This window comes from Montipora capricornis, chromosome 8, assembly GCF_036669925.1.
Source record: "Montipora capricornis isolate CH-2021 chromosome 8, ASM3666992v2, whole genome shotgun sequence".
Taxonomy (NCBI): domain Eukaryota; kingdom Metazoa; phylum Cnidaria; class Anthozoa; order Scleractinia; family Acroporidae; genus Montipora; species Montipora capricornis.
In genome coordinates, this window is record NC_090890.1 from 42,156,218 (window position 1) to 42,177,164 (window position 20,947).

Here is a 20,947-nt window from a genome sequence, read left to right on the forward strand (position 1 = left end):
TGTTTACATCTGTTTGGTCTTCTGTTGGTTCAGCTACATTTTCCTACGTGTGCAGATGAAAAAAAAACATTTAAGTTTGGTAAAACTTACTGAGTAACAAAAGAAGGTACCGATAACCATCCTGTTTAGAAATAAATTTCTGTATGAGTTTGCAACAGCGTACATGTACTTCCTGGAATGACTTTCAGTTAAGCCAGTTGAACAGAAAAGATTTTTGTGTTGTGGGGTTCCAAATAAAACATAAAAACGAAACATAAAAAAAGTGACAATCTCAGTCAACCAAAGTTGAAATTGTTAAATATTATTTAACCTTCGTTGCATTCTGAACCACAACATATGCATAAGTTATGAGAGCAAGTAGAACACTCTAGGAACATGAAGATTCACACTTTTTTCTTATCAGAAGATCCTAAATCCATTTTGTCCATTTCCTCCATTTGGTGGCAAATCTGTTGGTTAATCTGCATGACTTGTTTCCAAAGACCAATTTCTACATACTGAATTGGTATGGGTAATGATGGCCTTGTTTTCACATCCTATCAAAACAAACAAATTAATTAACGATTTTTTTGGAAACACTTTTGCATTCTGGTAGTTTTGACGGCATTATCAGCCAATTTTTGAGTGTTTTACAACAGCTCTACAACGCAAATTATTAAATTAACTCTTTAAATTCAGCAAAACTTCTTGATTGCAGTGATAATGAATAATGGACAATAATAATAATCATTGCTCTAAAATTAATTATGTTGTCTTTTTTATGAGAGGGGAAAAAAGAAGACAACAAAACTTAATCAACAGATTACATGGAGCCAGGGAATAAAACTTCGGGCACACTGGCTGAAAAGAAGTTCTCTCAATACTGAATAATACACCAACACATGCACCTTGAGGAAAATGTCCATCGTGATGTCCTTTAAAAATTTTCTCCCTGAAGAAATAAAAGGAAAATAGCAAGTGATCTGAAATTATTCAAGTTAAACGGCTTACGTGTACATGTACATCACAGGGTGGTATGACCAGGCGCACTTTCATTTGAACAAGGAGTCAAATATTTTACTTCCCTTGCCACTGAATACCACATAATAGCTGGAGCTCTGTAACTGCTGAACAAGGACATTGTTACGGTATCTCTTGAACAGAATGGTACAAGAGAGACAAATTACCAAAGGTGAAAGATGAAAACGAAATAAATTTAAATGAATGAACAAACAAATTAAAAAATGAATGAGAACAGTGGAACAAGATGTGTCTCAAGAGAGTCTGGTTAAAAATATCTACATGTGGGATATGTGTATTGCAAATTATTGTATAGTGCGTGATGCCCTTCAAAGATGCTGAAACCCGTTCTGTTCCACAAGACGGTTCAAAACATTTTGAGGAAACAGAAGTCAAGGATGCACGTTTAAAGGAACGAGGAATGCTGAGCCTTGGAAGAGTGTGACACGATGTTATGGCATGAGTTTCGCAAAAGAATTATTATAAAGTAAAGTACGATCGTCCGGTGAGTGTAGTCCTGAGAAGGACTGTTTGAGATGACATTGACTGACGTTTCGACAACCTGAGCGGAAGTCATCTTGACTCTGAAGATGACTTCCGCTCAGGTTGTCGAAACGTCAGTCAATGTCATCTCAAACAGTCCTTCTCAGGACTACACTCACCCGGACGATCGTACTTTACTTTATGATATGACTCCTGGGTTCAAACCATTTACAAAAGAATTATTGCAATGTGCATGCACATATTTTCTGCTTTTTAATTTGCAGCAACTATTTTAAATTTGAAGCATTTTAATTTAATTTGCAGCAACTTTATTTAATTTGTAGCATATCCCTTGTGGGCCACCGTAACCTCTTAGATCCTAAAGATTCATTTTGGTGTCGACCAACCTTGCCTGAGATATTGGTGACAGAGCTATGGTGACTATGAAAAAACTGATCTCAAGTACAAAGTGGCTTTCATCTGAAAGGTCTAATAGGTGACCCGTACTGGGGGTAACATTTATTTTGGGAGTTTCATGGATACTCAATAAATCACCAAGTCTCCTGTGCTACCCGTATCACTTCTCTATCCATTAAAAAACTTCCTCTTCAACCTTTTCACCTCTAAGCATGCCAGTATGGATAATTATACTCCAGCTAACGCCAGACAGTTGAACAGTTACAATCACCTCCATGTAGCTCTTTAAACAGTTGTGACACTTGCTTCATCAGGCCCAAAAGCCGAAAAGACACCTCAGACAATTCCTTTCCATATCTGATGACATAATAGGAAACTTAACATAATGATAGTAAAAAATTATATATCCAAAACATCTGCAAAAATTTAGGATTTTATGGTTGCCTAACCATTTTTTAGCAATAGGCCACAGGTGTTCAAGCAATAAAATAAAATGTGGTCTGTGAACAGGTTCTCTATTGAGTTATTTGGATATGGTTGCTATGATTTGCTCTTGAATGGCACTTGACTAAGGTATTGGGGCCTTTGATTGTGCACCATTCGTCCAAGTGAACATCTTAGCTTTTGCCCCTGTAGTGATGCACCGTACAATGTACATTTGCATTAAAGATCTAATATATTTTGATTCCAATTAATGAATGTAGATCTGAACAGTATAATAAAACAATGTAACAAAATTGTAACAAAATGGTAGTACAGCAGTTTTAGCGATTTGAACTCGTAGACTGCACTGAATCCAAGTGAATACTTCCATGCATTCTAAATTTTATATGAATAATGGCCAAGTTGAATACATACCTCTGCTTCATATCCATTGACAACATTTGAATTTTATCTCCAAGATTCCAGTCTACAGGAAATAATATTTTGAGGTGATTTTAGTTTCTGGTGTCCATATATATATATATATATATATGTATATCTATAGGGTTTGAGATGATGTTTCAAGCCAAATAAGAGTTTGTTTTCATGTAAATGTGACGTGACCAAAACTGATAATAATGTTGGTTGTATAGAATTTACTGTGAGGCACAACATTTTTGTCAGAGTTATTTTTGCAAGTTGGCATCTTTTTTTAGTAGAACTAATAATTTTCCATGCAAGAAATTGAGAGAGACCAGTATTTTTCTCCCATAAACTAGTTTTTCTTGTTTTCAGAAAGTTGCATTCATTTTGTCAGCACTATTTGAATTGGGTGCTTCGACTTAAATGCAAGATTTGTGTGACTCGCCATTTGTCAAGACCCCAAAATTTAATGCCACACAATAACTTGGATTGGCTAAAAAAAAAAAAAAATTATATAATTTGCTCCCCACAAAAAGAAATGAAAATTAAAACTCTACCACCTTACCACTACTCAGTGGTAACAGACGACCAAATGTACTCTCTATCTTCCTGCAATGATACACAGAAATATTGTGTCATTTTCATCTGTTACACCCACAGATACTAGGAAGAGGAGGGGGGGGGGGGGGAGGGGGAGTTATCCAAAAATTAATTGAGCATCCTGGACAACTTTGTTCGGAGCAGAGTTAGAGCTGAATCACATGAGATACCATCATGACAACCTATAGGGTTTGGTGCATTGTACTACAGCAAAGAGTAGATAACAGGGAAAGAGCTCGGAAAATGGAATAGAATGGACGAGAATGATGATAATTTATGGGAAACCAGAGGGGCAGTTTCAACCTTTCACCCAATAACAAATCAAATCAGTTAAGTATATAGGGCAACATAGTCTGAACCCCTGGACGAAGCGGGGAAATAACAGGGACATGGCCGTGGTGTTTTGCTTTTGTAACTCTGCATTGTTCCGAGTGTGGGGACAGTAATGATTTTCTTTCATTGGCAGAGATTATTCACGGGACTTGTAATGCAAGCCTTGACAGAGTGGGACTGGGTCTGCCTTCATGGTTGTAAAGTGCTCTCCATAATAACTATTGCAGTGTCCATGCATAATTTGCCCCTTTTGCTAAACATACATCACAAAACACTTTCGTATCATAAAATGTTTGTACTGTGTTTTTGTTGGGATGGATAACTTTTAGGGCACTGTTTTGGTCCAAACATTAATTCATTTTGCTCTTTAGACTAATTCTGAAAGTTTTTGTCATTAAGTTATCATCTGGTTTCTTTTGTGGCAGGTACAAACTCAGGTTGACGGATTTTAATATAAACATAAATTTTTGTTTTTTCACTTTTGCCATTTTGATGACGATAACTCCGTTTTAACCGCTCGCTCCTCGTGAAAGAAAAATAGAACCTCTGGCACCCAGGGTAGTACAAACACAGGTCACAGGTCACAACTTGAGTTAATCACAGGTCATCGTTTTACAAATACACAAAGAGTCCTCCTACACATTAATTAAAGCTACCTTTAGGCCTAATCGTTTTTAGGCCTAATGTTAGCATTTATAAACGGTTAGGGTTGTTTCTGTATCAGTAAAACAACGATCTGTGGCTGGTGCATAACAAAAATAATGTTGGTCAACATATTTCGCCCCTGTTGTTTGGTCAGTTGAATTGATTTTGGCATTGTGTTAATTAAGTTTTAATGGTCTCCTTCGATTTGTACCACCGGTTCGTTTTGCTATTTAATTTCTTTAACATACCTCTTCTTTGAATTGTAAAGACCTCCTACACCAAAGCAATTACAAACGTTTCGCAACGTGGAGGAGAGATTGTTTAAGCAGTCATCTGATCAATTAGAAATGTTTTAAAATGTGAACAATTTTTTTTCAAAGTTCAACCATAGTCCCCTCTACTAACTATGGTTCAACTACAGATGAAATCATTTGGTTTCAAAAACATTCAACCCACCACCATCTTCTTCTTCAAGGCTTGCGTCTTTCCATTTCCGTTTCTTCGGATTCTTTTCATCACCAAATTTGTCCTCTAACTGTAAATTAGAGGACTCCATTTCTGTGATAGGAAATGTGACAGACAAACACGTGTTACTTTCAAATGCGCGTGCCTGTATTGAAAAGCTGTCAAATAAACTTTTAGGGTGGAGTGGGCAATACAAAAGAAATCCACAGTTAAATTTTCTTTGCCAAATGATTGGCACGACTATTTTCTTTTCACTCTTGTTTCCCTACACTTGTCAATGTTAGCAAGAGCAACATGAGTTAAGGGTTGCATGAATATGAACTAAAATTATTTTTAGGACCGTCCCTTTGCTAACCCCACTCTAGCTAACCTTTTTGTAAGTACGCGTGACGCCTCATGAAGCCTGTGCATAACTTTAGAAACCGCGATGTTTCACTGGCCAAAAAACGCGGTAAATTTTCAAAAACCGTTGTGAAACCTCTGCAATGTGAAGACTGTGATATGGTTTGACAAAAAGTGCAAAATCGTGACCAAGACCCGTTATAATGATGCCAATTTTAGATCCGAGACTTCAGCTGTTACCATAGAGTTGGATGACTTCTGAGGAATTTGCACAAATTTACATCTCGTCCAGATCCAAAGAGTTGCGAGTTAAAACGCTCGACAAGTGGTATCAAGTAACTGTTTACCGAAATCAATTGACAAATCGTCTCGTTCGGGACTTGTTTGGACCGCTGTTGAATGTTGGAAAGGCGGTGTTGAAATTATCGTCACCACATCTGGAGTTTCACTTGATCTTTGACTTAATGAATAGCTCGTACGAGACTTAATTGATTTGTTTGAAAAAGCATATTAATGCCCATAGCATTGCCATTTGGCTCTTAATGATTTTGTCGGATTGTACCTTTGGTTATGTATCTTCTCTGGGATTTCATGAGAAGCTGGATTGCTTTTAGCAATTTGTTTCTTTCGGTGTGATGTACGTTCCGAGGAGAAAATGCTTCAAGCTGCTGACCTGGATCTCCTTTGCAATCGCAGCACAGGTGATATTTTCCTTGCTTCTACATGTGGAGTTCAATTTGGCGCCAATTGATCATGATAGCAGTACAATGAGGGGAGCGAACAGGATCACATCTCGCGAAAGACTTCAGAGTCAAAATAAAAATGTTGAACATGTACAGATGGAAGAAAATTTGAAGTTTATCGCGATCGGTCGCGTGAAATTGGATGATGCCCGCGGCAAAGGCAGCAGTATTGATTACAAGGGAAACGTTATAATGAAATCAACAAAATTGCCAATGACGGGAAGGAATTTTCGAAATCCACTGCAACTTATCGGTCGAAATAATGAATCCATCAGCTTATCATCGGCGGTGATCACACAGGAAGAAGGCGGACATAAATCAGCTTATTCTCCGGTGGGGCATGAGATTACAAAAGATTATGTCCTGGAGACAGAATTTACAGAACTGAAAGATATCTTTATATCTGTTAAGACAACTGGGGACTTTCATAGGACGCGAGTAGATACTTTGCGGCAGACGTGGTTTCAAAATGCTCCAGATCAGGTAAGTAGACTAACAATTACATGACCAAGTGGCGAAGGAATGAAAACTAGGGGAAGTGGTTGGGGTTTCTGAAATTGACGCCCTAAGGGGTACTCCACTGCCCTGTGAAATTTTCTGGTGATTAGCAGAGTAAAATCTTTAAGTGTCACTCTCAAGGGCCAAAAGCTTAAAAATACATTGGTTTTCTGAAGCAGTCGAGGTTTGTACATTTTGGTGAGTGGTGGGTTTGGAGGGGAAGGGAGACAATCATGACATTAATCATCTAACAGTTGAGATGAAATATGAAATACTGATATGAGACAATATTGTTATGTCTGTGATACATGTCATGCTATCACTGTGTTGTACACTTTTGCTCAGCTGGCTACCTGTTGTAATTTCTTGCCCAACCTTTTAAGAAATGCATAATGCCTACACAGTTTCTTACATTATGTTTAACACTAGCTTTCTCTCTTTTTAAATTTTAATGATTTAATATTGAGAGGTCACCTAAAGTGATTTGTAAATCCAAATGGAGTGGATAGCATCAGCTATTTGATCTTTATTTATTGGGAATTTGTAGCATCGATTATTTCGCTGCTTTCATTTTTTCCCTGAAGCAGCTAGTTGAGGGAAAAAAAGTCATTTATCAGCTGATTCCCTTATTTGATTTTGACGTCTTGTAAAGGTGGTGAAATAAAATCAGGTAGTGCATCTATTAGTCTCCTATGCAACCGTTCTTTGTGTCATCAGTGTCTTAATGAGTGGGGAAGAGCATTAATTGTGTGACTACACAAAGAACGGCTGCATAGGAGACTATGCATCTATCAATAAAAAAAGCTTGATCAGGGACTGTTGTCTTGTTGTTTACATCCATATAATTATTTTCTTCTTTGTATCAGATTTTCTTTTTTACAGATCTAGAAGATGCTAAAGTGAATGAAAGTCTAAGTGAGTATTCTTTAACAGTGGTATTGGTGCATTTTTTCAGACTATGGTGGAATTTCCATATGCCAGAGTGAGAACATTTTATACAATTCTTGATGAATTTGTGGACAAATTACAGGGTACAATATTTTTTCCAAATAGGGTAGCAGATCCAAATTGCAAAACCTTGATAATTTCAAACAAGGCCTGACGATTCTATATAAAACAATTTTACAGTTACTGTTTGTCTTGCTAATAAGCTGACGTGTGCTTCTCTTAATTTTTAAATTGGCCAAATGGAGCTACGCACGATTTTGTTGATTTCCACATGTGTGCTCTGACAAAATTACATGCTATTGGAATTTATGAAGTTCTTTTGTTAACCTCTTGTATATTTAAAATTTTTGAATTTTAGGGGGGCATCTGATTAAGACCACATGTCAGGCAGGACATCAGAGGTATTTTGGATGAAATAATTCAATCCAGCTTATAAGTAAATTATGTGCACTTTCAGAGCATTTAAATGCTTTTAAATATAGTCCAAATGGAGTAGAATAGATTTGTTGTGTTACCATCACCATTTCATGCAGTCTTGGGGACTGAATTCCAAAGGTCGCAGCTCTCAACGTCAGGATAAAAGCATGCATAATTCGCCTATGGCAGTAGCTATATGTCCATGTTTGATGTCAGAACACAGCACTGCAGTTAGATGTAATTAGCGGAGAGTCAATCTTGATGAGGGAGGAAAGTGGAGTAATGAGAATAACCCTCAAGTCAGTTGAGATTGACTGCAACTCAGCCCCCATGCAATTTATTGCAGAGGGGGAAAGAGACATTGTTCATGACCAATGTGCCAGGCAGTGACTACCCAACTGTAGAATCTGTGTTGGAGGGTATACTATCAAAATATTTGAACATGTGGATACTCTTTCTCCTGGAGTATCGTTGTGAAATCTTTGTCATCAAAGGCATTTAGTGCCTGGACTTTGAAGTGAATCCGCAAGTGGTGTTTGGTGTGATTTGTTTGCTTCTCAGTTATTGGTTGAGAAAGTAAGTGGTGCAAGATCACTGAACTAATCACTTATTAATTAAGGACGGTGCCTACTATTGTTATTGGGCATACGTTCTGGGGGGAATTTTAGGGGGCATCTGATTAAGACCACATGTCAGGCAGGACATCAGAGGTATTTTGGATGAAATAATTCAATCCAGCTTATAAGTAAATTGTGTGCACTTTCAGAGCATTTAAATGCTTTTAAATGTAGTCCAAATGGAGTAGAATAGATTGTTGTGTTACCATCACCATTTCATGCAGTCTTGGGGACTGAATTCCAATCTATTCTCGAGATGCGCAGAACATACATATGTATGTATGTTCTGCGCATCTCGAGATACTCGGATTTCCTATCGGTGATGCTTACTAATACAGGGACCAAGGGATATTTTTGCACGTTTTAAAACTATCCAGAGAAAGTACATCTTAGTAAGTGCTCTTGGTATCCAAAAAGAAAATTGGGGGTAACCATGCATTTTTGAGAGATAATTAAGCTTCAATTTGAGAAAGAACGCCATACATTGCTTTGCATTTTAAAGCTATTTACAAATATTATTCATCAATTATCTTGGAAAAATGCGTGGTTACCCCCAATTTTCTTTTTGGATTTCAATAACACTTGTTTTAAGATCTACATTTCCTGCATAATCACACACCGGGAAGAAAATATCTTTAATTAGTAGGCACCGTCCTTAAACGATTACAAAACCAAACGAATCACAAAGTGAATTTGACACCCTGACTGCACAACCTTAGCAACTGAGAAAATGGGAAAAAAATGCTGTGATTTGTCTTTCCTTTTGGGAAGTTCTTAATAAACGTTTGTTTTTCAATTTTTATTTTCACGCAGGGCAAAACTTTGTTGCAAGATGCAGGCCGAGATTAATTTTTTCCTGCAAAAGATGAAGACGAAGTGAGTTGTAGCCTCACATAATTTCAGTTCAGGCTGTCTATTTTTACCCTTAATGCTATCAGTTCGAAGACGAATTAAGAGATTAGAATTCAATATTCAAAAGTATCCTGGGTTGAAATTTCATCCCTTATCTTAAATCGGATTCCCTGTAAAATTACTAAGAACGCCTGATGAACTATTGTAGCTATGCCAGAATAACTTGAAAGGCGGTGGGGAATCTTCAAGCTACGTAGGATCGAAGCTAGCACAAATAAGTAAAAATTCCTGTAAATCTGTTTAGAAGAAAAAAATGAATAAAATGTAGAAAAAGTAACCGATAAACTGGAGCGTTCATTCAGTAAAGATTTTTTCAGATACTATTGCCTGCCTCGCCCCCTCTCGCTCTCTCATTTAAATCTTACTCCTCCCTGCTCAGGCTAAGGGATTAATAATACAAACATTTTATTTTTTCACTTCAAGGTGGTTTTGCCATTTTGATGACGATAACTACGTTAATGTACCAGCACTGGTGAAGACGCTGCGAAATTTTAACTCGAACAAGGATGTATACATTGGGAAACCCAGCCTAGTCAAAGAAATGGAGGTAAAGAACACTTTGTGAACAAGGTAAAAAGGGGAATTTCTGATCAAGTGCAACACGTGATGCATGCAAATGTGTGACGTGAGTGTTCCTACGTTTGGGGCAATAACGGGAAAGAAAAAACCTCGGCAAAACCGACACAATAAAAGTTAGGATAAAAATGAATAATTTAACACGAAGCATGTGACACAAAAATCGGAACTGAGCAACCTACACCACAATTAGTATACAAAAATTTGGTTTTATCAACGGAGTTGATAATGTAAATTGGCCACCGTACAGAGATTCTAAAAGCTGACGTTTCGAGCGTTAGCCCTTCGTCAGAGCGAATCCTACTTCATAAAGTAAAAACTTATTTACTGTAATGCTACTTGACTGATGTTAAGTGCCTTTACAATGAAATTTAGCGACGTTTTAAATATTACAATTTTTTGCAATTTCGAGTTCCCTCGATGAAAACCATACACCTTTCTCCTGGCCGGCTCCCGAACCGTGGTGAACTTCCTTAGCAGCGGCCTGCTTTACCCATTGTCTTCTTTTTCTCTTCTCATCTTTTCTTTTTCTTCTGTTGTCGGCTCTCGCTCGTAACATTATTCGTCACCCTCACGTTCATTCCTTTGAACTTAAGATTGGTAACTCTGTAGTGGCCGCAATAAGTTGTCACAAGAGATTATAAAGGTAAGAGAAGTAATCCCTCATACTGGCCCTGTTCCCATCGTAATCCCTCTTAGGTTATTTTTAGATGATATCAATTTTCCCGCGGATAATGTTACCTCGCGCGTTACGTGGAAGTTTCGTGGAGGAGGGAAAGTGCAGCAAATTCTGTACGATGCCACTCACCGTTTTCAAAATTGAGTTTCATGGCCTGATAAAATTCATTGTCTGCAAGATACAGGTTTCAAACGTACATCCTTGGAATTGCTTAACTGTCTAGTTTACAGCGATACCAATTTGAAAATTTTCCAATCTATCAAACCGTGTTAAATAAATTTGTCAGACGCAGATATGTTTACCTTGGTTGCATTGCGTTACTTGTCCATTTTAGTGCGCACTTTTTCATCGTCTACAAAATTCTGTCGCTTACAAAACTCGTCTCCGTCAAGATACAGTTTGCAATCATATATCATGGAAATCGGTTAACTGTATAATTCACTCTGATACCAATTTCACGTTTGTCTAATGTAGGAAACCGTGTTAAATAATTTGTAAGAGGGAGCTATATTTTACGCGTGCGTTGCAAATTGACTTCAATCCGATCTTACGGTTTTAAAAAAGTTATCGTGCGGTCAATTAAAATTTTCCTGTCATGTGTGGTACTGTTTGAAGGCGTTAGCTGTCTAATTTATGAATGTCATAGAATTAAGTCATCATAGTTTAAGTCCGCTAAGAAAATCGAGAACGCGTTGACCAAGTCAGGAATATGTTACTTGGTGACTGTAGTCCGCGATATTTCATTGTGTACAAAATTCTGTCGCCTATAAAACTCGTTACTTTCAAGATACAAGATGCAAAGATGTATAATTCAAATCGCTTAACTGTGTTGTTTACAGTGACACCAATTTCAACACTGTCCAATGTACGAAACCGAGTTTAATAATTTTGAAAGATGCAGGTATAACATGCGTGCTTTGCAAATTTACTTCCATGCGATACCACTTGTTCATACATTTTTATCGCACTGTCTGTTCAAGTTTTCCTTTCATTTCTGATATCTGTCTAATTTATGAATATCTAAGAATTAAGTCGTCAGATTTTAATCCCGCGAAGAAAATCAAGAACGCGTTAACCAAGTCGGCGATATATTACTTGTTGACTGTAGTCTGCGAATTGCCAATGTTTACAAAATTCTGTCGCTTATAAAACTCGATCCTTTCAAGATACAGGTTTCAAACATCTATAACTGAAATCGCTTACTTGTCTAGTTTTCAATGATACTACATTCAAGGTTGTGCCATATACGAAACCGTGTTAAATCTTTTTTAAGGAGACAGCTATATTTAACATACGTGCTTTGCAAATTCACTTGAATCCGATAACACGAGTTCAAAAATTTTATCGGACACTTGATTCAAGTTTTCCTTTCATGTTTGGTACTATAGTTGAGCTCTATCTGTCTACTTTATCACCATATAAGAATTAAGTCATCATATTTTAATCCCGCAAAGGAAACCGAGAATGCGTATATTAAAGTCAGAGAGATCGTACTTATCGACTATAGTCTTCCATTTGCCATTCTGTACAAAATCCTGTCGGTTACATAACTCGTTCCTTCCAGGATACAGGTTTCAAAACATAAGTCATTGTAATCGCTTAACTCTGAAGTCAACAAGTCACGTTCGTCCACAAAATGTACATACGCGTTTGTCTCAACATCCTCCGCCATTTCTGTTTGACGGTAAATCGCGAACGACGCGATCATTGCGTGGGAATTCGCTTAGCTGTCAACATTGGTAAAAATGAGGACATGTGATTGGCTATCAGTTAACCCTCGTGGGAATACCGGATCTCGCAGGAGATCTAAAAATAACTTAACAGGGATTACGATGGGAATAGGGCCAGTATGAGGGATTACTTCTCTTACCTTTATAATCTCTTGGTTGTCAGCAATTCAGACTTCTATGTTCTGCTCTTCACCTCATTATCCTTTTCTCTCTCCTTTTAGCCAACCCACTGGGCCAAACCGTTTTGCACAATGATCTTTCCACACACGAATAACGCATTGCGTCACATTTTTGCAGAAATGGTTCTACAGTTACGACTTCCAGTATCACCCAACTAGTGGACTAATGCAAATCCTGCATTTTGATTGGCTACGCTACTAGAGGACTATTATTAATAGTCCTCGAGTAGCGAAAAGCGTTACGCTTTCTTTCGATTTATTCCCAAATAAATATTTCTTCAACTTGCATTTGCTAACTTTATTATTGCCTTTTCTGTCCGACTAGTTGGGTGATACTAAAACAATTAGACCCATCGACCTCAAGGGCCACGGGGCCACGGGTCAATAGCCCATTCGGCTTCGCCTCATGGACTATTGATTAATCATCGTTAAGACTACGAATAGTCGACACTATTAATAACAGATCACTAATGGTGAACGAAAAGGCAAAATTACTGCATGCAATACAAAAAAACGCAGGATTTAGTGACATCATGTGTCTCAATTTTCCTCTAATCTCTGTCAAGTCGAGTCAAGTAGGGCCTAACGTAAGAATAATTTAAAAATCAGCTTAAAAGAGGGGAAAAATTATTCTTGTTGTCGTTGCGACTAAGTTCCAAGCGTTTGAGAAATTCAGCATCTATCTGATTAATCGTCCTTGACTTTGACTTGTCACTTTTTTTCTAGGCTTGGGATAGATTAGACGAAAATAAGGTGAGAACTTTCTTTTTTTAAAATTTTATCTGCAAATCTAAGTTCTCTTTTCTGAAGATGTCCTCAAGAGAAGGAATCGGATCCACTGCCGAGCGTGACGTCATATGCTTGTTAGATCCAGGCTCGATTAATCATCATCATCATGAATCCTTATGGTCCCCATTGGGGGGCATAGGGCCGCAGGCTCGATTATGGTTCACACTAATATTCACCAAAAGTCGACATTTTATCCAAAGCCAGCGTAACTTTTCTATGAATAGTTCAAAGATTTCAATAAACGAAAAAACAAAACAGGAAAACAGCTGTCTCCACCATTCGTAACAAGCGATTAAGTTTAATCTCCATGCAGCCTGTTTTGTGCTCTGAAAAATTTTTATTTAATTTCAGAAAAAGAAGTTTTGGTTTGCAACAGGAGGAGCTGGATTCTGTTTAAGTCGTGCTCTTATCAACAAAATGATCCCTTATGTCAGGTATATACACTTCCAGGGAGCTGTCGTAGTCTTGGTTGCTATTTTTTATTCGCACTTCCCTGTCTGTTTGCTTCTCGCTCCTACGCAAAGACGAGAGTGGTCCTTATGTTTAAGATTTTCTAGATTATTTTGGAACAAACTGGTTTGCCACTCTCCTTAAAAGTCAGTAGGGACAGTAAGTACTTAGAGATGATTTATAAGATACATTAAAATTTGGTGGAAATCGTCTTTCTTTCTGAAAACGTCCCTGGCTCCTTGCGAACCAGGGGTCACGATTTGAGATACAGGCAGCTAGCGTGCGCAGTGAACCCATTTGAGTTCTCCTTCTTTCCGCGTACAATTCGATCATAGAATAGCCTGGCGGCCTTTAAGGCAGGTTTTGCAATTTGATTGCTGCCACTCATTGCCAGATTAAATTTATTTAAAGGCAATTATGTTATTTAAAGTTAAAGTTAAAGTCCATCCGACCAAAACTTTCGAGAAGAAGAATTTATATGTGCTTCTGTCTGTACTTTTTCTACAGTGATGGGAAGTTCGAAGAAAGCTGCGAGCGAGTAAGACTCCCAGATGACTGCACCATGGGATTTATCAGCGGTGAGAGAATTATGTTTTTCCTTTTTAACTACTTGAGAAAGTCTAGCTTGTAGGTGTCAATCTTTTGTTTTATTGCGTTGCTGGTTTTTTTAGTGATGAAGTTCGCATTTTTCCCGTTTTCACCAATACTGACTGCTACGTGAGCGAAATTTCTTCCACCTGGGATTTGCTTTCCAGCATGTTTTTTACATTTTTTTATCCATTCGCAAAAAAGATTAGTGCTTATTAGACTTGGGCTCTTAATAATCTTCTGTCAAGTTTGAAGCTTTTTATTTTAGGTTATTCAACACTCTTGACAGCAAGTTGTACTTCCTCTGTAAACCGCAAAACGATTACATATATGTGGTTGCTTTGCAGAAGTTCTTCTGGCTGTAAAATTGACGAAATCGGAACTTTTCCACTCGCACTTAGAAGCCCTTTCATTGTTAGGTGAAAATGAATTTAGTGAACAGGTATGTAAAGCTATTTAAACTGGTATTAGCCAGCGAGGAAGCTCATGAGATCTCACTCGTGTTTTTGCGTGTGCATTTCGCGCGAGAATTAAGCAAATAGAGAGCTTTCTAACAGTAAGATTCCCTAACTCTGTCTGATTTAGCTTAACTGTAAATAAAGGGCACGTATGGAGTACAGAATGTAAGTCATATATTTTGGAGCTGCGGGCTCGAAGTGATCAATGCATCCATAAGCCCTACTTTTAGCAGCGGCGGAATGAACGAAAATTTTCTGGCTTGCATCTCGCTGGTGTTATATTGAAGTAGCGCTCATAACTGCGATTATCTCTTAGCAAGACGGTGCGGGAATGGTACATAAAGTGTTTTTGCGGTCCAACCACTGATGCTATATGTCAGACAGTGGTATTCCTCCATGAAAAAGACGGTATGGTTCTGAGAAGTTCTATAGATGAGAAGGATATTCCAGAAGAGAAAGGGGTTTTATTAGACAAAAACTGTAAATGCTGATGTAAGAATGCACTAAAGTTTGCTCGTTTCCCCATCAATTTTCAGATCAGCTTTAGTCACGGCATCTTGGGCGGACATGATAACCGTATAGGCATCAATGGACCCTTTGACATCGAGGACGATCCTAGCCGGTGGGAACACTCACTTCGTATTTATGCTCACACCAATTTGTCTCTAAATTAGTTAGAATTTGTATTTGTTTAGCATGAGGGATTTCTAAACGTTTACTGATTGCGCAAGGATGACGTAATCACCCCGCGCTAGGTGATCACTGAATATGGCGGCCGTGCGATTTGAAAAAGAAAGTTAATGAATTGGGAAAAAATGCCGTTGTGCTGGCACTCACCTGTGAAATTATCCCACTGAAGAAAGTTACTATCCTCACGCTCGTGACCTACTGCTACTGCATCAGTTACAATTAACAAGTACAATTGTATCAAATGAAACCATGTTGTCTCGCAGTGATGAGTGCAAATTTCTATTGCGTCGAGAAGCCTGAAAATTTTTCAGGACTTCAACGGGATTTGAACCCGCGACCTCGCGATACCGGTGCGATGCTCTAACCAACTGAGCTATGAAGCCACTGACGTTGGGAGCTGGTCACTTCTGAGTTCACAACTTCCCGTGATAAGTAATTATGACTGAAAGATATATATGAAATACATCATATATTGCACTTGCAAATTGTATTTGGAATTACCTACACACAACAGAAAGGGCCAGATTTTTTGGTCCAGTCCTTGTTTTGGAGCGATTAAGGAAAGTTTCACTTTAGCTTTAACCATACAATACTGTTTTTGCAAGAGTTTAAAGTGCCGATAAAATTTTTTCAAAAATTATTCGAGGATTGACTTTCAAGTCTGGGAACCCAGATTTGATCGAGCGCAAAGGGGGACTGGGACCTGTGACGTAGCAGGAGTAAGTTGTCGCTTTGTTGGTAGTGAAATGTGAGCGAAATGTGAGTGGAGTGTAAATTGGTTTCATAGATTATCTTGTAATACAAAAGAGAACTTATACTGTCACTTCCTGTAACACATTGTCTCAGCTTCGTCATCAGCCCAGGACTTCGTCGCTTCAGTCAAAACAGCACATGAAAAAATGTCTGGAAGTGTAAAAAACCGGTTTATTTTCGAGAATTACTTTTAGCGGAGGGTTCTTGTTTTTTTTTCCTGAAATTAAAAAACAAATGGTGACAAGCACTTAAAGATCATCGTCGTTAAGGACTGTGCCTACTATTGTTATTGCGCATACGTTCTGCGCATCTCGAGATACTCCCTATGGGTGGTGCTTATTAATACAGCGATATTTTTGCGTGGTTCAAAACAATGAGGAGAAGCAGAACCAAGCAAGTGCTCTTGGTATCCAAAAAGAAAATAGGGGGGTGGGGGGGGGGGGGAACCAAGCATTTTTTAGATATAATTAAGCTTCAATTTGGAAAAGAACGCGATACATAGCTTTGTATTTTAAATCTTAAAAATGCGTGGTTACCGCTAATTTTCTTTTTGGTTTTCAATAACACTTGTGGTCTGCTTATCCCGCATATTCAGTAAACCGTGCAAAAATACCATTGAATTAGTAGGCCCCATACTTAAAGGCCCACCTTCAACCGACAGACTTTTCGACCGGGTGTTTCTGTTATGGAAAGTCGCATTGCATATCGTAGCGATCCGATTGGATAAATTTCAGCTTTGGCGGGATTTTCATCTATGAAAATTATTTCACGGGGACGCAATGCTTGTAGGTGAACGTGGGCCTTTGAGCGGCAACTCAAGCAGTTGCGAGAAAAAAAATCGGGCTGTGAAAAGGCTGTGACATGAATATAGGGCTGTTGTTCGCTCCTACTCATGGGCTCCCACTCTGTGTCATACTGCGTGGTTATTTCAGGGACGACACCGTATTGGGCAGTTGGTGTAAAAATGAACCCTGCGGTCATGGAAACAATAGATTAAAATGGCCTTCGCAGCATTCATTACTTGCACATCCCCATAATAGACCTCTATTACCCCCCAAAACTTTTGCATAACCATTGTTTGCAATTTCTTCTGGGACATGAAAATGTCCCAAGAGAAGTCGAAAATAATGCCTATGCAGATTTTTGGGGGGTAAAAGAGGTGTATTATGGGATTTGTGCAAGTTAACAAATTAATGTCAGTTTTTCATGCGTCTGTCCTGTTATTGATCGTGAATTGCGTCATAACATTGTCAAAGTAGCTGTGGATCCACGAGGCGATAGTCGAGTCATCCGCAGACTACTTTGACAATGTTATGACGAAATTCATGATCAATAACAGAACAGACGCATGAAAAACTGACATCAATTTGTTTTTTACAATAACAAAAAGGCAGAGGGATAAAAATTAAGTCAAAACGCGAGAAGAAAGCGAGGCAAAAATGCGAGAAACTTCAATCTGACGCGAGCAATATCGCGTCATTATCGCATAAATGTCTGTCCGCTTATTGACAATAAAAATTAGCCAATGAGCGCGCAAGAATTTTTGCAGTTATTTTAAAATATTATATTTCGTTGAAAAACATGGTTGTTGGTCACGTGAGTGAAAACCAACAATATGATACCCATAACTTATGAATATGAATAATTTCTTTTAGTATCATCACGTAGGTGATTATTGAAAATTCTCCCGCTGCGCTGATTGGTTGCCGTTGACGTGATTATTACGCGATAATCACCTAAGCGGTTTTTTCAAAATGGCCGCAAGCCATTTTGTCGAGGTGACAGACGAATAAGTCAATTGTTTTGTTTGCATATTTTTCAAATAATCACCTAAAGTATGTTAATTATACTGAATGTCGATGATTTATTCACCTCGCCTTCGGCGAATAATAATTTTGTTAAATATTTTATCATTTAATACTGTTTTCCCCCAAACAGGTTTAAGTCTGTTCATTGCTTCCTTTATCCTGGAACAAGGTGGTGTCCGAAATCGGAAAAATAGAGGATGAAATAAAAGACAGCAGGAACGTCTTTATTCGAGACTAGAAAAGAATCGCTATTTAAAAAAAAAACTGTTTTTATTTATTTGTTTATAGTCTGTAAAGGTCGTTTTTGTCACCGCTTGGTTTTGAAGATGTTGAGATTTTTATTCACCCATCGTTGTAATGTATTTTTTATACAGGCATTCACTTTTATACATTGGTTGTCAGATTTCTTACGGTTTTTTGTAAATAATTTTTGTATTCGATGATTCAAACACAACTGAGACCTTTCGGATGGGCTGTTGCCTTATTTAAGTCGGGAACTTAATCCTCTCTTTAAGTTAGGATAATGTAGTCCTGCGTATATATTTGTTGTTTAAATATTATGATATTTAAAATATTGTAATATTTGAAATGAATAAAAAATTCCAATTGCTCCTCAGACTCATTTGCGTTACTTGCAACAAACGCTCGATCTTGTTGCGATTTTCTTGTGTTCAAGTTACGTTTATCATGCGATTTTTTGCCGATTTGACAATTTCAAGTGGTGTTATGATAAAAAATCACGTCCTATTTTCCTTCAGATGTTGAAAGTGTGTTTTCTTAACACCTGCCTGGCAAAATTTTGAGCTTTTAGTTTTATCGAAAGGCTGTTTTCTTTGAGTGTTTAAAACTGCTGGACTGGAGTTCAGAGGGATGGATCGAGGGAAACGTGATATCATCCATTCAATGACTTAAAATTTCAGTGTGTAAACGCAGTTTGGCAAAGATCTCATGTACCACATGGTATACCCACCACGAGTCCCCAACTACGTAAGACACGCTAAATTATTTACTTTCCCAATATTAAGTCATCCATATACCTTTACCTTCATCTATATCTATTTACCTCCATTTATAAAAATTTATCATCATCCGTGTTAATATACGTTCACTGCTGGTCATTTGATTTACCATCATTTACCTTCAACCATATTCATTAACTCTCATATACCTTCATCTACCTTCAATCACGTTCATTTACCGTCATTTACGTTCATTTACCGTCAGCTACATTCATTTTCATCTACCTTCAATCATGTTCATTTACCTTAATATACCTTCATCTACATTCATTCACGTTCATTTGCATTCATTTGCCTTCATTCATATTCATCAGTTTGCCTTAATATATTTTCATTGATGTTCATTTACCTTCATTTTCCTTGATTCGCGTTCATTTACCTTCATCTACCTTGATTCACCTTCATTCCCATCTACCTTCACGTTTATCTACCTTCCTCTACCTTCATTTACCTTCATCGATCTACCTTCATCTTCCTCCTTTCACATTCATCTACTTTCATCTACCTTCACTCATGGTCCTCAACCCGCATTCACATTCATCTACCTTCATTCACATTCACATGCCTTAATATACCGTCATTCACGTTCGTCTAACTTCATTCACGTTTATTTACCTTCATCTACCTCCATCTACCTTCAACCACCTTCATATACCTTCATAAACCTTCATTCACGATCATTTACCTTCATTAACTTACATTTGCCTTCATTCACGTTCATCTACCACCATCTACTGTCATTCACGTTCATCTACCTTCATCTACCTTCAGTTACCCTTATTTACCCTCATCTACCTTCATCTACCTTCAATCGCAATCATCTACCTTCATTCACCTTAATATACCTTCCTTCACGTTCATCTACCTTCATTTACCTTCACTTACCTTCATATACTTTCGTTCACGTTCATAGTACTTTCATTAACATTCATTTACCTTCGTCTACCTTCAATCACCTTAATATACCTTCATATACCTTCATATATTTTCATTTACCTTCATCTGCCTTATTCACGTTCATTTACAGTTCGTCTACCTTCACTTACCCTCATATACCTTCATTCACGTCCATATACCTTCATTGACATTTATTTACCATAGCATACCTTCATTCACGTTCATTTACCTTCACTTACCTTCATTTACCTTCATCTGCCTTTTATATTCACGTTCATTTATCTTCATCTACGTTCACTACAATTCACGTTCATATACCTTCATTAACATTCATTTACCTTAATGTACCTTCCGTTCACGTTCCTTTACCTTCATTTACCTTCACTCACGTCCATTTACCTTCAACTACCTACATCTACATTCATCAGCGTTCATTTACCTTCATCTGTCTTCACTCTACCTTCATCACCTCCATCTAGTACTTTCATTTACCTTCCCATGCACCCTTGCAGAGGTGTGTGCGAGCGTAGATAGCCTCAAATACGACAAAAACGTTTCGCAAAACGGTAATTTCGGTGTCATTACTATTTTGCGACACGGATCGATTTTTTGCCGTAGTGATGATTGACTGTATCCATTGGACTCGGTGCTACGAAAAAGTGGGAATTTCTGACAAATTAAGGTGTATTGCGCATTTTTACTTTCATTTCGTTTGGTTTGGTTTCTCAAATTAGTGTAAATCAAATCGATAGTAACATTTATTGGTACTGTAAAGTTGAAAAATTGGTTGTTACAAGAGCATTCATAAAATAAATATATTAAACAGTGTACAGTAACTGGTAACCCAAAATAACTATTGAGCAAATCCCCCCTTAAAGGATCTCCTTTAACCACCCTTTCAAATATGGATGAATGGACGCGATCTAACAACATCCAATTTAACATCTCTAAATGTAAAGTCCTGACAGTCACACGCAAGAAACAACCCATGCATTATAATTACACCCTTAAAAACGTGCAAGTCACTCGTATGGCTGAAGAGAACGACCTTGGAATCATTGTCACT

General features: G+C 37.7%; 2 protein-coding genes across 2 annotated transcripts in view; one reads left to right on the top strand and one right to left on the bottom strand.

Annotated features, from left to right (window-relative positions):
• LOC138059252 (uncharacterized) overlaps positions 1-5,201 on the bottom strand; it is a 7,465-nt gene extending 2,264 nt beyond the window's left edge. Inside the window, exons 1-9 of the mRNA XM_068904816.1 lie at positions 5,159-5,201; positions 4,780-4,881; positions 4,572-4,656; positions 3,311-3,354; positions 2,758-2,809; positions 2,171-2,256; positions 888-931; positions 390-536; positions 1-43 (exon numbers count right to left, since the gene is read on the bottom strand). The exon at positions 1-43 is cut by the window's left edge and continues 14 nt beyond it. Of these exons, the coding sequence (XP_068760917.1) occupies positions 1-43; positions 390-536; positions 888-931; positions 2,171-2,256; positions 2,758-2,809; positions 3,311-3,354; positions 4,572-4,656; positions 4,780-4,881; positions 5,159-5,186 (631 nt within the window). The 5' untranslated portion in view covers positions 5,187-5,201. The remainder of the gene's footprint in view (positions 44-389; positions 537-887; positions 932-2,170; positions 2,257-2,757; positions 2,810-3,310; positions 3,355-4,571; positions 4,657-4,779; positions 4,882-5,158) is intronic.
• A 139-nt stretch (positions 5,202-5,340) lies between these two features.
• On the top strand, positions 5,341-18,575 carry LOC138059251 (beta-1,3-N-acetylglucosaminyltransferase manic fringe-like). Its single transcript, XM_068904815.1, has 11 exons — positions 5,341-6,356; positions 7,238-7,286; positions 7,678-7,720; positions 9,167-9,229; positions 9,689-9,812; positions 13,156-13,182; positions 13,570-13,652; positions 14,176-14,246; positions 14,604-14,698; positions 15,251-15,336; positions 18,096-18,575. The coding sequence occupies exons 1-11, from the start codon at positions 5,766-5,768 to the stop codon at positions 18,157-18,159; spliced, it is 1,296 nt and encodes a 431-aa protein (XP_068760916.1). The 5' UTR covers positions 5,341-5,765; the 3' UTR covers positions 18,160-18,575.
• Positions 18,576-20,947: the final 2,372 nt, after the last annotated feature.